Source organism: Prionailurus viverrinus, chromosome B4 (genome assembly GCF_022837055.1).
Source record: "Prionailurus viverrinus isolate Anna chromosome B4, UM_Priviv_1.0, whole genome shotgun sequence".
Lineage (NCBI taxonomy): Eukaryota > Metazoa > Chordata > Mammalia > Carnivora > Felidae > Prionailurus > Prionailurus viverrinus.
Window position 1 is genome coordinate 112,901,937 of NC_062567.1, and position 19,021 is coordinate 112,920,957.

Sequence of the window (19,021 nt, forward strand, 5' to 3'; positions counted from 1 at the left end):
TGGTTGTGAGATGGGTCGCGTCGTCACTTTTTCCCCCCTGGTTGTTTCCTCATTTTGCTTCCTTTCTGATCATGATTGCAGGCTATACTTTCTCAGTGGTCAGCGTCTCCACTGAGATCAGCTGAAAGAGGGTGGCCACGCTGAACTCAGCTGGCGGGAATTCATAACTCACGGGTCGCAAGCCAGCACACTGCAAAGCGTACCCGTTTTTATAAACACATGCGAATCCTTGTCCAGATTGTGGGACAGCCTCTCGTGTGGTTTGGATTCCTTTGAGCTGAATGTGTTGCATACAGAAAATTGTCCTTATTTCAAGGGCAGAATTGAATATTTTCAGCTTTTCCAGGTGGTAAAATAAGTATTAATGGAATATGCATGAAATTTGAAATTTGTAACTTTATGCATGCCCATTAGCCTTTCTTGTAAGCATAAAAGATAAGGCAGCAGGTGAGGAATAACAACAGCGAACATTTCTGAGCTCTTACTGCGCGCCGGCCGTTGGAACCAGTGTCTGCATGGGTTAACTTGTTTCATCCTCATGAGTCCGTAGTGTTACCAAACCTACTTTCTAAATGAAAAAAATGCGAGGCTCAGAGGGGTTAGGGAACTTGCTCAAGGTGATGTAAACTGAAGCAATCTGTCCCCTCTCCAAACGGCACTGATAATTCAAATGCACTCTGTAGGGCTTGGTAGAATTTGTGGAACTGTGTTTTGTTTTGTTTTTTTTAATTTTCTTTCAAATATTAGAGTACTGGGGTTAATACTAAGATGCAAGTATTGAGGTTTTTTGAGAAGAGGCCCTGGCTTCTGTGGTTTTAGTTTGTTCCTATTTGGGGACGGCCTCCTGGCAGCCCCACAGAGCCCAGACTTCTGTATTAGAAGGCAGGACTTCCCCCGCTTGGGTCTGCAAGTGGGTCATGGGAGCCCCTGAACCCCCTGTGGGGCCCCAGCTTTTCCCCCGTGGGTTCTTTGGGAGTAAATGTCAGAAATCTGGGTTCAAGATGATTTTTGGAACGGCTCTTGTAGGAGGAGGCCAGTGTTGGGTTTCTCCAAATCCCTAGGACCAAAGTGGGTTTCAGGGTACCGGGTGCCCTCTCACGCATGTCCCTTCCCCATATCATCAGAGAAGCACTAATCACATGCTTCGAGTTGGGACTGGCCATGTATGAGGCCCTCAAAACTTATTCCCACTGGTGGCTTTCATTTATCCAAACCGTGGAGCAAAATTGAGACCAGTTCTAGAAAGTTCTTCTGCATGGAGGTCTGCCTCGATGCTGGTTTTAAAGTTTTCAAATGACAGGAAGAGATAACAAAAATAATAAAATATTTTATAAGGGCAAGCTTACTGTTTATATTCCCACGGAATGTTCAAATAAGGAAAAGGAGGCCAACCCAGGACAGGACCTGGGGCCGGAGGTAGGGGAGTGGGGATGGCTAGGCTGAAGTAATAGACCAACAAGGAAAAATAGCAGGAAATGGCCTCCACGACTGGCTGTTTGGAATGTCATCCGAAGCTATTTCAAGTTCACCTCCATCTCATTCATTCTAGTTTGCGAGTTAGCCGGGACTCCCCAGTTTAGAGCTCTTCCTGCCATGTCCACACAAACCTAGAACTTGTGGTTCAAGCTGTATGCTTCTCTTGCTACTTACACTGAAAAAAATAGGTTGGAAATAAAAGAGGAGTTTGCCTTAATCTTTATATTTCACCTTTGTTACTCCTAACGACTCAAGCGCACTGAACACTGGTGGATAATTACCTTGCTTTCTCGTGTGTTCGTGTGCGTGGTTTAGGCCTCCTTCACCACATTTCTTAGAAACTGTTTATTAAAAAAAAAAATGAGAAGATTGGCTTGGATGCCCTTTAACTGGTTAACCCCACAGAGTGAGGCCTAAGGAAAGAAATTTGGAGTATATGTTTCAGCTTTTTGAATACCCGTGGCTTTTCCATGTCATGGTAATAGTAAAGGAAAGAAAGAAAGAGGCTTTTGTTTAATTTTTCTCCCCCCGACCTCGTTTTCCTCACCATGCTATTCTTTCCGTGGGTGGTGTCGAACTTGTAACGTAACTAACTGTCTGGTGTGGAAGTCTCACACTCCACACGTTTCAGGACTGGAATTGGGCGGGTTTTTTTTTTTTTTGTATGCAACAAAAATCCCAAGGCTAGTTAATAGCCTACCATGAGGCTTCAGGAAGATGTCAACAGGAGCAATAATGTTGACACAAACTGAAATTCTCCATCGGGGAAAATTTGTTTTCTACACAGGCTTCAGCTGGAAAAATCTGAAGAGCCCTATAAAATCTTGAATGCTAATAGAATTTTTTTTTTCATTTAATAAATATTTATTGGGCACCTTTTATGTGCCAGACACTATTCTGGGTACTGAGGATACAAAAGTGAATAGAACAGGCAACCCCCTTGCTCTCATGTCGGGGGGTAAAAAAAAAAAGGATGGAAAATAAGGCACTGAATTAATCAATAAAGCCATTTCAGACAGTGAGTGGTAAGTGCTATGGAGGAAATCGACTGATGGGTAGAGAATGAGGTAGAAAGGCAACCAGGGAAAGCCTCTTAGAGGAGGTGACGTTTGAGACTTGAAGGATGAAGGGTAGAGAAGAATATGCATGGCAGAGGCTCAGGGTGACTTCGGATTAGGTCTGTACTAAAGGGGCATTCTGGAAACAAGAGATAAAAATCCACATCATGCCCAAGGGGTGTGTGTGAATTGGATGAGATTCTTTTATACAAAACCCATTTTGGGTTTCTGTGACTCATTGTTACTTCCTGCATCGCTTCACAGATCGTGTTCTTTTTCCAAGGCTGCCCAGCTAAACCGAGCTGAGGAAGGAACATTTCCCGTGCTCCAGTCTCGCTGGCTTTCTTCTCTGTGTTGATGTTGACATGAATGTTGCAGTTAGAAGATCCAAGTTTGCTTTGATGCCCCTGGGCTGGGCTGTGGGGATGGGGATTGTCGGGGTAGGAGGTGATATTAATAGAGATCTAGCAGAGGAAGAAAGCCATGTCTCTCCTGTCCTGGAGTCATTTGAGAGAGGTGAAGGCCCCAGTGGCAGAGACCCCCAAGCTCTCCATGTAGCATGTCTGGGCCCCTTGTGGATGAAAATGAAAATTTCCTGTTGTGCTGTCCTCAGGGTTATGGAGATCATTCTCTGCATATGATCTAGCAAAAAGAAAAACAGTCTGATCCACTCACACTCACTTTTCACACTTAAATCTTATGTATTTATTTTTTAAGATAGTACTTTGACATTGTTCAAAATTCAAAAGAACCAAGAGAATATACAGAGAAAGTCACACATTCCTGACCTCTGGGGCAACCAGTGATATGGGTTTCTTGGGTATCTTCCCAGAGATAGTTTATAAATGTCTGCAAGTAAAAGGGGGAAGATGGCCTTTCCCCCATTTTATCAAATACACAGCATATTAAACATGCTATATAAGTATGTAAGTATGTTTATGTAATATATAAATATATACACATGTACACAACGTAATGTATTAAACATATACACAAGGAGCTTTCTAATTCTTTTTACAGCTAAATAGTATCATATTTGTTTGACTATGCCTAACCAACTCACTGTTGTTGGACATTTAGGTTGTTTCAACCTTTTGCTAATTTGTGATGCAATAAATATCCGTGTACATATGTCATTCACCATACATATGAGGGGCTGTGGGGTCTAAGGGTACGCTTTATAATTTTGATAGATAATGCCAAATTACGTTCTAGAGAAGTATCACTCCCACTATGGATGAAACATAATTTAAACCCAGCATCTATAGTTATCAGGACAAGCTTTCAGTGTAAGCCACTCTAGGTAGCTTGTTTAGGAAACTGGTTGGTAAACCCCAGCACATAGTACACTTAAGAACTTTTTTTGGGGGCGCCTGGGTGGCGCAGTCGGTTAAGCGTCCGACTTCAGCCAGGTCACGATCTCGCGGTCCGGGAGTTCGAGCCCCGCGTCAGGCTCTGGGCTGATGGCTCAGAGCCTGGAGCCTATTTCCGATTCTGTGTCTCCCTCTCTCTCTGCCCCTCCCCCGTTCATGCTCTGTCTCTCTCTGTCCCCCCAAAAAATAAATAAACGTTGAAAAAAAAAATTAAAAAAAAAAAGAATTTTTTTTTAACACAATAAAGGCTTCCCTGCCAGAATTCAGAGTTCCAGAGAAAATACCGGTGCCTCGTCTCCAGGTAAATCGGAGTTGCCCCAAACTAGATCTTCATAGCCCTTCCCCATCTACATCAACCATGTTCCAAGAATAAATAAAAGGAGTCCCTGTAAAAACTGCAGCGCAGGTCCTAACCCACTTAAGACGCATGAGTGGTGGTGTTTTATAAATTTTTATTTTAAAGCAAATCCCAGACACTGTCATTTCACCCCTACATGTTTCATTACACATCTCTAAAAAATGATGGTCATTTTCTTTTTTTTTTTTAATGTTTATTTTGAGAATACATGCATGCAAGCGGCAGAGAGGGAGGGGGAGAGAGAATCTGAAGCGGGCTCTGCTCTGTCAGCACAGAGCCCGCCGCAGAGCTCAATCCCACAGACTGTGAGATCATGACCTGAGCCAAAATCAAGAGTCCGGCACCGCAATGGCCATTTTCTTAAATAACCATACCCATAATGCTATTATCACAGCAAAAATATCAGTAGTTCTTCAGCGATATCTCATAGGAGCTTATACAATGAAATCTTCCTAAGTGGCTCGAGAGTATCTTTTGAAAATGACTTTTGTTGAGGTTAGAGTGGGAGAGAGCCAAAGCATAAGAGACTCTTAAAAACTGAGAACAAACTGAGGGTTGAGGGCGGGTGGGAGGGAGGGGAGGGTGGGTGATGGGTATTGAGGAGGGCACCTTTTGGGATGAGCACTGGGTGTTGTATGGAAACCAATCTGACAATAAACTTCATATATCGAAAAGAAAAAAAGAAAAGAAAATGACTTTTGTTCAAATTGGTATCTAAGCAAGGTCCTCAGGTCAGACATGGTTGTCCTGCCTCTCTCAATCTGGTGTAGCCAACTCCCATCACTGCCACTGACTGATGGAGGAAATGAAGTCTGTGGTCGAATGTCTCATATTGTGGATTTGGCTGTTTTCTTGCTGCCTCCTCCTCTTTCTGCTTCCCAGTGTTAAATGAAAGGTCACACTAAAGGCTCAATGAGGTTCAGGTTCGGTTTTGTTGGCAAGAATGCTTCATAGGTGGTTCTGCCCAGGGAGGCCGTTTTAACATGATGAATTCTTCTGAAGAGCAGCCTGTCTTCTCTTGAGCGTCACTTGAGAACATTTTTATCAAACATTTTTTAACTGGCTTCCTGTTTCCTCTCTCCTCTATGACCTCTTTTCTAGAACCAGATCAACTGAATCTCAGTTGATTAATAAGGAACGTGAATTAGAGATGGGAAGACAAGAACCTGGCAAGTCCACGCTTGGGTGGTGCCAGCCTGCTGTTTCTCTTCATTTGTAGTTTTCAGTAGGCCAGTGTTGTCCAGTAGAACTTTCCGTGATGATGGTAATGTTCTGTATCTGTACTTTCAGTATGGTAGTCACTAGCCATATGTGGCTAATGAGCACCTGAAATGCAGCTAGTATAACGGAAGTACTACATTTTAAATTTAAATAGCCACAGGTGACTGCTGGCTACCATACTGGATGGTGCAGCTATAGTCACTTTTTTTTATTAAAAACATTTTTGTAATGTTTATTTTGAGAGAGAAGAGAGAGAGCATGCGTGCACGAGTGGGGGAGGGGCAGAGAGAGAGAGGGAGACACAGAATCTGAAGCAGCTCCAGGCTCACAGCTGTCCGCACAGAGCCTGACACGGGGCTTGAACTCATGAACCGCGAGATCATGACCTGAGCCAAAGTCAGACGCTCAACCAACTGAGCCACCCAGGTGCCTCTATAGGTGCTTTTAAATGACTTGAGGCACAGACCTTTTCCACCTCTACTGGGACCTAAGTGGTTCTATTCCTTTTTAAAAAGTCATATTTTAGTTACTGCAATTGACTTTTACGAGCTGCTCCTGAATTCAGTGGCAGTTCACGGGCCCCTAGTGAGTTACTAGTTGTACCAAATCTGCCTGGACTTAACCCAGAGCAGATGATGGAAGAAAGTCACGACCACAAGACAAAGCCATACTCAGGCTGGGAGCAGGGACTCATGTAGGAAGATGCTGCCTGTGCCAAAATGATAAGGACTCTTTGATAAAATAGTAAATATGTATTTGCCATCAGGGTATGTGGTACAGGCTTCGTATTGCTTAGTAGATGCGTGAGTGTAGACTTTGTCTGAAAAGAATCTCAAGGGCCAGCGTTTCTTTTAAAACCATGTGCCCAATGTAACTGCTGTCCTCAGCAGTAGAGACACAAGTGTAGATTTTACGTATGGATGTATTCAAACTGACAAAATATTGAACACCTTCGATTTTAAAAGTATCGGGCAAGGGGATAGGTATAAAGATCATTAAGATACGGTCTCTACTCAAAAGGAGCTTACCATCCAGCAACATTATTATCTATTGTGTATTTATTATGTGCCACGCACCTTTTATAACTCTCCTTTGATCCTGAACAGTTGTATATAGGAAAGGCATTATTAGCCCCGTTTTAGAGACAAGGAAGTTGGGGAAGGTTAAGGTACTAGGTCAAAGTTAGCACAGCTTACTCAACGGAAAGAGTCAAGAGGTGCACCTGGGCTCAAGCGACCATTCGGTTTCTCCAGGGCTATGGTGATGGTCTGTGATACAGCTTCAGGCCCCTGCTTCCAACCTGCCCCCTTACCATGTCACCTCTCTGCTCAAACCCTACAGCGGCTCCCTCTCTCTCACCCGGAGTAAGAGTGAGATTTCTACACACGCCTACAATCACCTACGTTGCACACTTGTTACCTCACTGCTCTCTGCCTCACTGGTTCCGCTCGAGCCACACTGGCCACCTCAGGTTTTAGGGCCTCGGTACCAGTGAGTGGCTCTCGCAAGAGCACGAGTCACCCAGGCATCTAAATGGCCCACTCCATCGTCTCCTGCAAGTGTCTCACTAAATGCCACCTCTCAGTGAGACTTACCCTGAGCACGCATCCAGATGTCCTTACCCCACTTTATTTTGACTTACATCACCTTCTAATAGGGTTTCTAATTTAATTATTGTTAATTGTCTGCCACTACTCACCTACACACACACACACACACACACACACACACACACACACACACGGTATATGAAGGTAGGTTTCTCCCTCCACCCCCCCCCCACACTCATTTGTTCGCAGCTGTTTTCCAAACACCTAGAACATGCCAGATACGTAGATATTTATCGACTGAGGTGCATGAAACTCATGTAGGCCCAATTTCAAGGCCACGCTTACGTTTTATACATAAACACATACCTGCTGTTTGGGCCTGTTAAGTTGTCCTGGTTACTTTAAAATGTGTGACTGCGTAGAATCATATAGGAGAGTCAGAGTAACACATGCAAATATATGTCAAGCCGGCTTCCTTTAGTTTTACGATCACTTGGCTTAGTACTGACGAAGCTGTCACCTGTAGCTTCTCGTAGAGCCAGATGTGATAGGGAATTGTGGGCTTGGAGCGTCCACACGTGAGGATACTGCCCCAGCACTGAAGGGCGGCTTCTGTGCGCGCGCGCGCGCATTCACATGCGTGACCATGCTTGTTCTTCTCAGCCTTGTGGAAGACTGAGACACAAAAGGATGATTAAAGAACATGGTACCTCAGCCAGTATATGTAGTGAGGAAAAGAGTGTGTGGTCTTAGAATTAAGCTGCAACTCTTGCCCTCCGCTATTCAAAGTATTTAATAGAAATCTTATTTCTCTTTTTGAAAAAAAAAAAATAGGTTATTCTTGGTGAGAATTTGACTTCAAATTGCCCGGAGGTTATCTATGAAATTAAAGAAGAAACGCCTGTTTTCTACAAACTGGTTCCTCATCCCAAGAAGAATATCTACATCTATCTAACAGCTGGGAAAGAGGTAGGCGAAAATACTGGGTACAGCTTCTGACTTACGAATAAAAAATTGTTTAATTAACATCATCATCTAGTGGTGAAGCTTTTACTTTGAACTATCAAGTTTAAACACTGCTGCAGGCTTCGAGAAGACCTTCAGTGGTTCACAGACATGGAATTAAAAAACCTTCCTGTCAGTAAGTAAGCAAGAAATATTACCTATTTAGACAATTTTATTATTGGCTATATTTCCAATGCGAGGCTTTTCAGAGGAGGGTGTGCTTGCAAATGGGTGCATAATCAGCAAGGTAACTGAATTTGCACATTTATTGTGTGGGCACTGAACGGTTAGATGCATTTATGAATATACCCAATGGGACTGGCTTTGGAATTGGGGGTTAATGTCAGGCCACAGTCTCATGCACATTCATGAACCAGGAAATATATCGCACTCACCCTCCCTCTCTTAATTTATCTGGCTGTTTTAGTTTTTCTTCTTGCTTCTGCTTACTCAAATAAAAATAATAGCTTTTTATAGTTTCTTCATTTTTATAAAGTACTTCCACAAAGGAAAGAAAGCTAAGTTTTATTGCGTCCCTACTGACCACATACTGGTTTCGTCTCTCTTAGATGCAGAGTTGTGTCTGTACGCACAGTTATAAAAACAATGTTGATGAAATATGCTACCAATTTAATGAGATAAAATTACCCTTGCTTTGTATATCAAGAGCCTAAGACTTGGAAAGGTTAAATGATTCAGTCAAGGAGATCTATCTCCTTGATATCTTAGGTTCATTCTATTTTATATATATGTAGGTTAGGCCTTGTCCAGACTGGGACATCAATTCTGTCCTGACATCAAAGCCCGTGATAAATGAGATCGAATCCCAAACTTGTGAAAACTAAGCAGCCCATTCTGGCACGGTAATTCGGACCCATGGCCATTGGGGCAAACAAAGTGTGAAGAAGAGAATTCAGACTTGTGGAATTATCTAATGGAATAACAGATGCCTTCGGTCCAACCCCATTTTCCATTCTTTTTATCTCTCATTCTAAGGGGAACGGTGATGACAGCAAGCCACATGTGCTGTTGCGGTCACACAGTAGGCACACAAGCACATTGTCGTTTCCAGAATTCCCAGAATTGCCCTTTGCACGTGGAAGAGTCGTTATGTCAAAATGATCTCACTGAGATGAACCGTGGACCTGCCTGACGTTGGTAGACCAGTTGTTCACCATGCAGAATCTTCCTGAGCAGCTTGTGTCCCTGTTAAAACACTTTTTATTCTGTTTCTTCCCTGGGCTTCCCGTATTCGCGAGATTTTTGTCTACTCAACAAACTGCATATATTAAGTAACTATTCCCATTCCCAGGCTTTATTTATCAAGGGCATCTGAAAACTGCCAGCCGGAGAATGCGCTGTGCTGCCACACAGAGCTGATAAAATTCCAGCCCAAAGCAAAGACACTTGAAGTCTTGCTTAATCCGTGCATGTTTCTCCATTCAGCTTTTTGAAACATTGCAAAATGGCTCGTAAATTCTCGTTAGCACTTTCCTCCAAACTCAAGACTGTAAGCTGGGAACCACTGGAGAGCCACGGATAGCTGACAGGTCCTCACTTTCTGGAAGATAAAGAGTTCTAGCCTCTGGTCATTCAAAGCCTGAAGCCCTAGGGAGGGTTTTTGACTGGGCATCAAAGCTGGTTATTCTTATATTCTTCACCTAGGTTTCCTGCTGGGGATCCTATTAGTAAGATTCTCGTTGAGCCAGCATAACCCCTAGACAGGCAAAAACCTAAGGAGGATCCTTTCCTAGACTCTTGGGGGGATAGTAACAGCCAAACGAATACACCCTGGTACATCCATGGAATACGTGGCCGCTAAAAATAACCATATGAAGATTTATGCATCGCTGTGGAATAGTCACTATCTTGTGTTACTAAGTTAGGGAAGCAGGTCCAATGTAGTACTAATTGTGTTCTCGCTTTTACAGAGAGAGATGTTGTTTGTGTGTTTAAGTACAGCGCGTAATGGTTCTCATGGAAAGTTCTAGAGACTCCTATCCCACTAAGTGTTCAGAGCCAATGTGGCCCTGGGGGAGATGTTATATAGTCTACCCCGCCTGGAGTATCATCATGCTCAGCATATTCAAAGGCTCTCAGAAGCCTCGTAGTAAGGAAATCTGTTTGCCTTTTAAGTGTAAGGTCTCACATGTTTGTAGGGCTGTGGAACCTTTGCCTCACACAATAGCTGTAGCCAACATTTATCGAGCGCTTAGTATCTGCCAGACAATGAAATAACCCTGTGGAGTCCGCAGCACGGTCACCATTTCAGAGTTGAGAAAACAAGGTTAGAGAGACTACATGATATTTATGCAAACCCCCCCCCCCCCGAATTAAAAAGATGTTTTGTGAGCTACAGGGAAATCTCCACATTCTGGTTGATTCTGGCTCAGGCTGGTGGTCTGCCCCCGCGTCTTTCAGCAACATGGAGGACGGAGAAATAGACGGGTCTGTCCTCCATGCAGTCAACTTGGAATTGAACACTACTCCCCAGGATAGCCTATTTTCCTCACCAATCGCTTCTAGAACGCTCTGTGTTTCTAACCTTTTAAAGAAGTTACTTATACCTTCTAGCATGTACAGCTTCCTGGCTTAATGAGTTCCACAAGTTTCCTTACTACCTGCTGTGGGATTTTGCCCGCAGAAAATGCGCTGTGTGGCACTGAGGTCCTCCCCGACTCCCGCCACCCTGCTTCCAGGCTGTGACTGTCTCAGATGCCCGGGTCTGCCCAGCACGGGCGCCTGGTCTGTGGGTTGCTCTTTCCTGACAACTGGAAGAGGCAGCTTGAGGGGCAGGCGATGATTTGAATACTCCCCCTGTTTGTTTTATGCCCAACTCCAGTGGAGGGAAGGTGAGCAAACGAGCCAGGAGCTGAAGCAATGGAGTTACCCTGACAGGGGTGTGGGATTCTCCTCATTTCCGTGTCCAGCGTCAGCCTCGTGCTGACACTCCTGGGTCAGCGTGAGCCTTTACGTCCCCAGATGCTCATTTCCAGAGTGCCACTGACCACGCATTTAACTGTCTTTGTGTGAAGGCCAGGTGACCTGATTCCATGATCCCTTGGGAAGTCATTATTAGCGGATCAGACCCACCTGAGAGAGCACTTAAAAATGCAGATTCCGAGGCCCGGTCCCTGACCTGCCCAGCCCGAGTCTCCAGAGCAGGGACGGCAGGCCATCTGGGAACCTGCACTTTCCAAACCTTCCCAGGGGATTTGTACCCCGGAACTTGAGAACCACTGCCCAACGTCCTTACAGAGGCATTCCGAGTTCAAGTTGACAAATGTGCTCTCTTTGTGGCCCGTTATCAGGTAAGGTGTTGTCGTTTTTGTGGCGGTGCTTAGAATTCCGTCTGAGCTGCTGTCATCTTCATTTCTAGGTGAGGAGAATTCGTGTTGCAAATTGCAGTAAACATAAATCCTGTACGGAGTGTTTAACAGCAACAGACCCTCACTGCGGTTGGTGCCATTCTCTACAAAGGTATTTCCTGAATTCTTTCTCACCAGCTCACATTTTCGAGAGGAAAAAAAAAAAAGTGTCATGCAGCAGAACACTTGTTGCCCTACTTTGACGATCCGTGCCAATGACCTGGGGGAGCCGATCTCTTCGCCGCCTGAAATATCAGTGCGTGATCCTCATTAATTCTCGGAGATGTTCCCAGCTGGGCCAGTGCGGTGGGATCATTTGACCCGGACCCCTCCGGGTTACCCGACCTGGGGGTGGGAGCGGGGTGGGGACAGGACACCAGGAAGGATAGCCTGGAGCTGCCGATTCTGCTTGTACTCTCTACAGAGTTCTCCAAGACTCCAGAGAGAGAGAGGCAAAAGGTCTCCCCTCAGAGGAGATAAAAGAATAGGGATGTTTGAAAATTTCCCACCGAATCCTGGTAATGTCACGTACTCGGATGGCTCGGTGGAAGCCTTATTATTGATGATGTTGTCTCCTAATGCGCGGTACAGCTGTGGGCCTGCTGTACAATCTCAGTCTCCAGGCAGAATGTGCCCAGCCTGGTCTTGAATTACGATGTTCACGACCCATCCAGGCTCTGGGGCGACTTGTAAGCGGCTCCCTCGCCATGGCAGCTCCCAGCGTGGCTGGGACCGGCCTGGTTGGATTCGCTGTTGCCATGGCAACCCAGTACTCGGGCTCCCGCTACAGAAGCAAGGAGGAGAGTGGCGGAGCTGGAGCTCAGGCAGGGGAAAAAAAAAAAAAACACCATAACGGTGGCCGTCAGTTTGGTGCTTTCCGTTTTGAAGGGTCAAAAGGGATCAGGAGGAGTGGAACAGGTGCAGAGAAGCTGAAGGCTGAACAAGGGGCAGTTTGGGGAAAGCAGAGGGGACGGGGAAGAGAATCTGGGGAAGGAAGCCCAGGGCAACGAAGGGAGAGGGCGAGGCTACAATATAAGCGAGAGGTTCAGGAAACAAACTAAAAATGTGGGGATGGAATTAATTAAGAGTTCATGGAGGAAGTCAAAAGCTGAGATGCAGCAAGACGCATAATTGCCCTTGCCTTTTGCAGCGCTTCCTCACGGGGCTGTTTCTGTCAGAATCCCTGGCAGACAAAGGAAGCGGGGCCAGGAAAATTCTCATGAATAATTGTAATTGGGTAGGAACGTTTTCTTCCCGTCGCTTGCCCAAGTCTAGAGTTTAAGAAATTAACTGATCATCAACAGCATTTCATTGTCACACACCCACTGAGCGGTTCCCCCGTACTCTTTCGGACCTGTTTCGTCTATGTGCGTTTCCCACCTATATTTGTAGGGCTCCCCCCAGGCGTTAATTCAGTGGCGGTGGCAGGTGATGAACTAGCCACGAGGAGCTCGTGGCTGCTATATGGCAAACACAGGTCTGGAGTTCACGGGCAATGTGTCCAGGCTGGAGAGATGAATTTGGGAGTTAGACATGTCTGGAGGGAGCTTACAAGACCAGACGAGGGAGGCCGTGTAGATTGAGGGGGGAAGCAGTTGGGGAACCGAGCACTGAGGCGGTGCCGTGTCGAAGGGCCAGGGAGGCAAAGAGGAAACAAAAATGGGGAGGGAACAGCCAGAAAGGGAAGAGGAAAGACCGAAGAAGGTGGTCTCCTGGATGCCAAGGGAAGAAAGAGGGGAGCAGTCCCCTGTGCCAGATGGTGCAGAGGGGTTGGGCAAGGGAAGTGCGCTGACCCACTAGACTCAGCAGGTGATGACCGGTGACCATGACAAGGGCAGTGTGGCAAGCGATAAAGCTGCAGGAGAAAATGATGAGGGAGCAGAGCAGAGACCAGTCTCCAGAGGAGCTTTGCCGAGGAAAACGGCAGAAAAAGGGAGCAGACGCTAGAGGAGAAAGTAAAGTCCAGAGAATTTGGTTGTTTTTGAGGCGCGTGAAATAACCCTGCGCTATGGGGCTGTTGGGGAAGTTTTAGTAAAACAATAAAAGAGAGAGAGAGAAAGAAGAGGGGTTTGCACCGTGCTGTCTCTCGGCAGATGAGAGAAAATTAGATGTAGCACACTGGTGGGGAGGCAAGTTCAGACGGGAGGTGGACAGGTGGTCTCGGGATGGAAGAGCAGGTGAAGAACATTGGGCCCGGGAGCAGGTGGGTGGTGCAAGCGTGTTCAGCCTCAGTTTGAATCGCTAACGTCATTTTCGGGGGCTTCAGGCCCGTGAGAGTGAGGCGGGGGAGGAAGCGCTGGAGGTTTGGAAGGCGAAGAGAGAGAAGGTAGGAGATCGAGAACGGAGATGGGAACTTAGAATGATCGCTGGGCAGCAGGAGGGCCCAGCTGAAGCCAGTGGTCTTGCTTTTGAAGCGAGAGCAGTCAGCAGGGTTTTGCTTCCCAAGGCCGTGTTCAGCCCTGCTGGTGTGGTCGCAGAGTCGGGGAGGGCTAGATTTAGCAAGGTAGGGCTTTGCAGGAAATACGTCAAGAGGGGAGGGCGGGGCCCGGGAACCGAGGGGGTATCCGAGCGTTGGATGATGGTCTTGACATGGATGTTGGTACTTAACATAGGGGGCCCTGGGCTGTCAGCTGGAAGTGCACGACGAGGCGGGGAGTGAGGGATGGGAATAGGCGGCAGGATCTGTGCATGGGAGGTTGTGATTGGATTTAAGACTCACTGGGGCTGGGAAATGGTAGTTGGACTGTGGGAGAGTCATGGAGGGTGGTGGCGCTATTGACTGTGACAGTGTACCTGAAGTAGGATGGGAAAAAGACTGCGGGCAGAGAGGGGTCAAGGAACGGAGGTAGTGTTAGGAACGGGAGTGTTAACGTCAGTCATCTGTGTGGATATTGCAGTCGGACCGTGGGAACAGGGTTGGAGATGGCGAGAAGCAAGATAGTCCAGAAGAGGAAAGAATTGGCAGGGGTGGCGGTGGTCTATAGATGGTTGCAACAAGGAGGGCTTTGCGGTGGTGGGGCGCACTGGGCGGGGGGCACGCTTGGAAAGGAGGAGGAAAGAAGAGGCATCCAGAAGAGGCAGTGAGACACAAGCAGGACGCTTAGGATGAGTAAGAGGAAGCAGCCAGCCCCTGAGCTGGCTTCGAGGAAGCTGTGTCCCCAGGGGAGAGGCTGGTTTCAGTGAGCACGAGAAGGTAAGAGGGATGATCAGAGAAGAGGTTGAAGGCACAGGGGCATGTACCGATGACGGGCAAAGAGTGCTTGTCTTCTGTAAAGCTACTACTACCTGCTTCCCTGGTTCTCCTCTTACTCCCTCACCCCTGTCGTAATACCCTCCTAGAGGAATGATGCTTTTATAGTCTAAAGCAGATCATGTCATTCCCCAGGTTAAAACCTGCACAGGCTTTCTCTCTTAGAAGCCAGTCTGACTGTCTTACTGCCAGGACCTGCATACATCATCTGACCCTTCCATGGTTCTCATGCCTCTCTCTCCTTGGTTCACTCTACCCCACCGCGCTTTCTTTCTGACTTAGGAATATGTCGGCATGTTCCCACCTCTGGTACTTTTGCCCTCGTTGTTTCCTCAGTCTAGAATATTTTTCCCCAGATCTTTCCATGGCTGGCTCCTTCCTGATCATCCAGTTGGAAGTGGCCTCACCTCACTCATAGTCACCCGTTTTATTTTCATCATGGCCCCATCAGTGTCTGAAATGATCTTATGTCTCTGCTTTTCTTTTTTAAATGTGGGTTCCATGAACATAGGTACCTTGTCTTTCTTGTTCACTACCATATCCCCAGAGTCTAGAACAGTGCCCAACACATCGTAGGTGCTCAAAAAATATATGTTAAGTGAATGAAGTAGATTTTTAAAAGTTTTTTAATGTTTGCTTATTTTTGAAAGAGAGACAGACAGAGCATGAACAGGGGAGGGGCAGAAGGAGGGAGACACAGAATCCAAAGCAGGCTCCATCCAGGCTCTGAGCTGTCAGTCCAGAGCCTGATGCAGGGCTTGAACTCGCAAACCATGAGATCATGACCTGAGCTAAAGTCGGATGCTTAACCAACTGAGCCACCCACGCACCCTGTGAATGAAGTAGATTGCGTGATTGAGGAACCCTCTCAGTGGCAGGTTGAGACTTACGCATTAAGTAATATAGAACGTTCTAGACTGATGGTCCTTCCCAGCCACATCAGATCACTCAGTTTCAGACTGGCTTCATTCTGGCCTAAGACGAAATAAAACTAAGCCTCAGATCTGTGACTCATATTGAGTTCCCAGTACCATTCAAAATTAGGAATTCTAAAGGGGGATGTTTTCTTATAACTGTAGAGCATCCCACTGTGTTTATTTTAAATGTCACAGATTTATTTAGAAAAATAATTTATTTTCTCTTTTGAGAAGGTTGAGCTTTCTTGCATATGTGTCTAGAAAATGGATTTGTTGAGAGCGGGGGGTGGGCAAGGAAACTATCTTAACTTCCTTTTGATCGGGTGTTAAGAATAGGCATCCAGTGTAAGCAGATAAAAAGCAATTAGATAAACAATGAGCTCTAAAAAGTCTAGTATTTTATTGTTGGAACCTCAAATCCAACCTGCGCTGAATTTGTGTGTGTGGGCGGAAAGTGAATTTTTGCAGGCTGAGTATCTGGGGTTTGGAAGCAGTTTCTCAGTTTCTCCCATATTGCAAAGCATAGCACATGTGTTCAGTTACGGGTTTCCACAAAACTGGCAATCCTGAACCAATGAACGAGTGAGGTTCCAAAAGTTCATTTGCAAGTTTGTTTGGCACTCAGAGTGCATTTTCCCATAGAAACAATGTCATAAATTAAGGACTCAGTCCCAAGGCAGCCCACAAAATTCAGTTTATTTAATTTCAACAAATATTTATCGAATATCTACCAAGAACCCCATGTGGCAAGTGAGCTAGCTGGAGGCTATGGAGGGAAATCGGATGCCATTCTTGGCCTTCAGGAATTCACATGCAAGCTAGGGAGACAGCCGTGTCAACAGCCAACACTGATTCAGTCATATGTCCAGTTGACAAGTATTTATTGAGCACCTATGACGTGATAAGGCCTGTGCTAGGTACTCGGGTTATAGTTCTTTCTTGCCTACACAGAGCCTGCAGTCTAGTGAGGGATGTAGACAATACTCGGTGATACTGCATTGACCAATTCTTCCTAAAAGAAAGAATTAGAAGAAAAAAGCATTTGTTTTTCTTGCTCATGGGTCAGCTCCAGTGGGGGCGGGGGGGGTCGGGATGCCCTCTGCCTCAAGCTGCAGGTTGAGAGGATTGATTCAGGTCTTCTTCACACATCTCTCATCCAATGCACACTGTTCTCAAGGTAGACCGCAGAAGTACAAGAGCCATGCTAAACTATGCATCACATTTGTCACCTCGGCTCATGTCGTGTTTGCTGATACTCCACTGGCGAGCATACCACATAGCCAAGCCCAACGTCAATGGGGTAAGGAAATCTCCCTCACCTACTGTCGTGCAAGGGAGCCAAAGGTCATGGATGCGTCATTCCAGTGCAGCAGATACTGAGGCGTTGAGCGCAATAATCTGGTCAGTCTTGACAAGTAAAAGAGTTACCATTTTACCAATAGGTATATAGAGTATCATGAAGGTTAGCCCAGAGGCAGTGGAGGATTCCATGGGGGCACATGAACATCTAACCCAAACTTAAAATAAGGGAAGGTTGGCGTGCCTGGGTGGCTCAGTTGGTTGAGCGTCCGGCTCTTGATTTTGGCTCAGCTCATGATCCCAGGGTCATGGAATCAAGCCCTGAGTTGGGCTCCGTGCTGAGTGTGGAGCCTGCTTAAGATTCCCTCCCCCTGCCCCTCTCTCCTGCTCATGCTCTCTCTTGCTCTCTCTCTCTAAAAAAAAAAAAAATAATAATAATACTAATAAGTAAGGGAAGGTTTGCTGGAGGAGGGAATATCTAAGCTGAAGTTGAGCTGTGAGCAGATATCAGCCAGGTAGAGCAGAGGCAGGTGACTGGCCGAGGGAACAGGTGTATCGAGGCCAGGAGCTGTAAGAGCACCCGTTGTGCTCAATACAGTTGGAGCACACAGTCTGGCGGGGGTTGTTGAGAAAGTGGCTTGGTAGGCAGGAGTGGCCGAGCACTGGCCTTACAAGCCATGTTGAAGAATGTGCATTTTCTCATAAGGACTTTTGGGAACTATTGCAGAGCTTCAATTAGAAGAGTGACCAGATCAGCTGTGGGTTTTAGAATAAGCGTCCTAGCGCAGGATAGCCTGGAAACGATCTGCTGGACGCCGGCAGATCACTTAGAAGGTGGTTGTAAACCAGCAAGAGACTGGGGTCCAGCTGGAGAAATGATAGTAGCAATGGAAAGACGTGGCTGGACTCTAGAACTATTTGGAGAATAGAATTGACAGGACTTTTTGATTAATTAGATCCCCCTTGAGTTTGACACACTCAAAATAGGGCCATAAAATGAAAAATCAGGTATCAAGGTGGCCACTGTTTTTCTGGAAGATGTACTTTTTCTCCCTCAATCTAAGTCTTCATAAAGGCAACAAAGAAGCGATACCTAAACACGCAATGGATTCTTACTGTGTCCCAGGGATTGGACCAGGCACTCGGTTGGAGCCCAAAGCATGGTCACTTGGTCAGAGGGGGAAGGACTTTGGAGCGATGGCAGAGCTAAGTCTCGGAAGGTGCAGTGAGGCAAGCTACTGCTCTTTTCCCAGCAACACCGTAACCTCGGTGTTGAGATGATAAGGGAAGGGGTATGGGCATCTGGCTTGGGTGACCAGATGGACAGGGGTGTCACTGCCGAACAGGAATGTAGGAGGGATAGCCTGTTCGGGATGCCCAGCAATGCAGGGGGTGGCTTCCACTCTGGCAGCAGAGGAGGAAGAGTGCAGGTCCTGGAGGCAGCCTGCTTGGGATTGAATCTAGGCTTCTTTGTGACCTTCAGTTTCCTCGTCTCCTCTGGGTCAAATCTCTTCCATAAAGTAGGGCTAGTAGTACCTCACAGGGTGGCCGAGAAGATCCAATCAGATAATGTTCATAAAGCCCCAGGCACAGCGCCTGGCTCTTAGTAAGCACTCAAGTAACATTAGCCATTGCGATGGTGGAAGCCCAGAGGAGGGAGCCATTAGTTGTAACCAAGGTCGGGGAAGGCTTCAGACAGGAAGTGGCGTTAAAATTAGGCCTTGAAGCCTGAATGAACTTTCACCAAGGGAAGAGAGAGTGGAAGGCATTTCAGGTAGAGGATCCAGCATAGGGAGAGGTCTTTTGAGGGAGCGGCAGATTGGATATTACCCCCAGAGCGCTGGTTCTGGAAGGCAGGAAGGGGATGGGGCATTGGGTGGGACCAGGATGTGAAGGACTCTGAGTTTGGACTTGATTCGGGGGTGCCGGGAACCTGTTAAAGGATTTTCAGCAGAGGACTGACATGATCATATTTGTGTTTTAAAAAGATTATCCTGATGGCAGCATCCAGCATGAACCGCATTAACTCAAGCAGCAGCTGTATCAGACTTCCCAATGGTACCCCTCCCAGGGTACACTGTCTTTTGGTATATTTTGTAATGAATGAGTTTATCTCCCAGTTCTTCCCGAGTCCTCTACCTGGCGG

The 19,021-nt window shown here is 46.4% G+C and overlaps 1 protein-coding gene across 1 annotated transcript in view; it reads left to right on the forward strand.

Moving 5' to 3' along the window:
* PLXNC1 (plexin C1) overlaps positions 1 to 19,021 on the forward strand; it is a 148,346-nt gene that overhangs the window by 26,227 nt on the left and 103,098 nt on the right. Inside the window, exons 3-4 of the mRNA XM_047866008.1 lie at positions 7,871 to 8,005; positions 11,421 to 11,521. Coding sequence (XP_047721964.1) covers positions 7,871 to 8,005; positions 11,421 to 11,521 — 236 coding nt within the window. The remainder of the gene's footprint in view (positions 1 to 7,870; positions 8,006 to 11,420; positions 11,522 to 19,021) is intronic.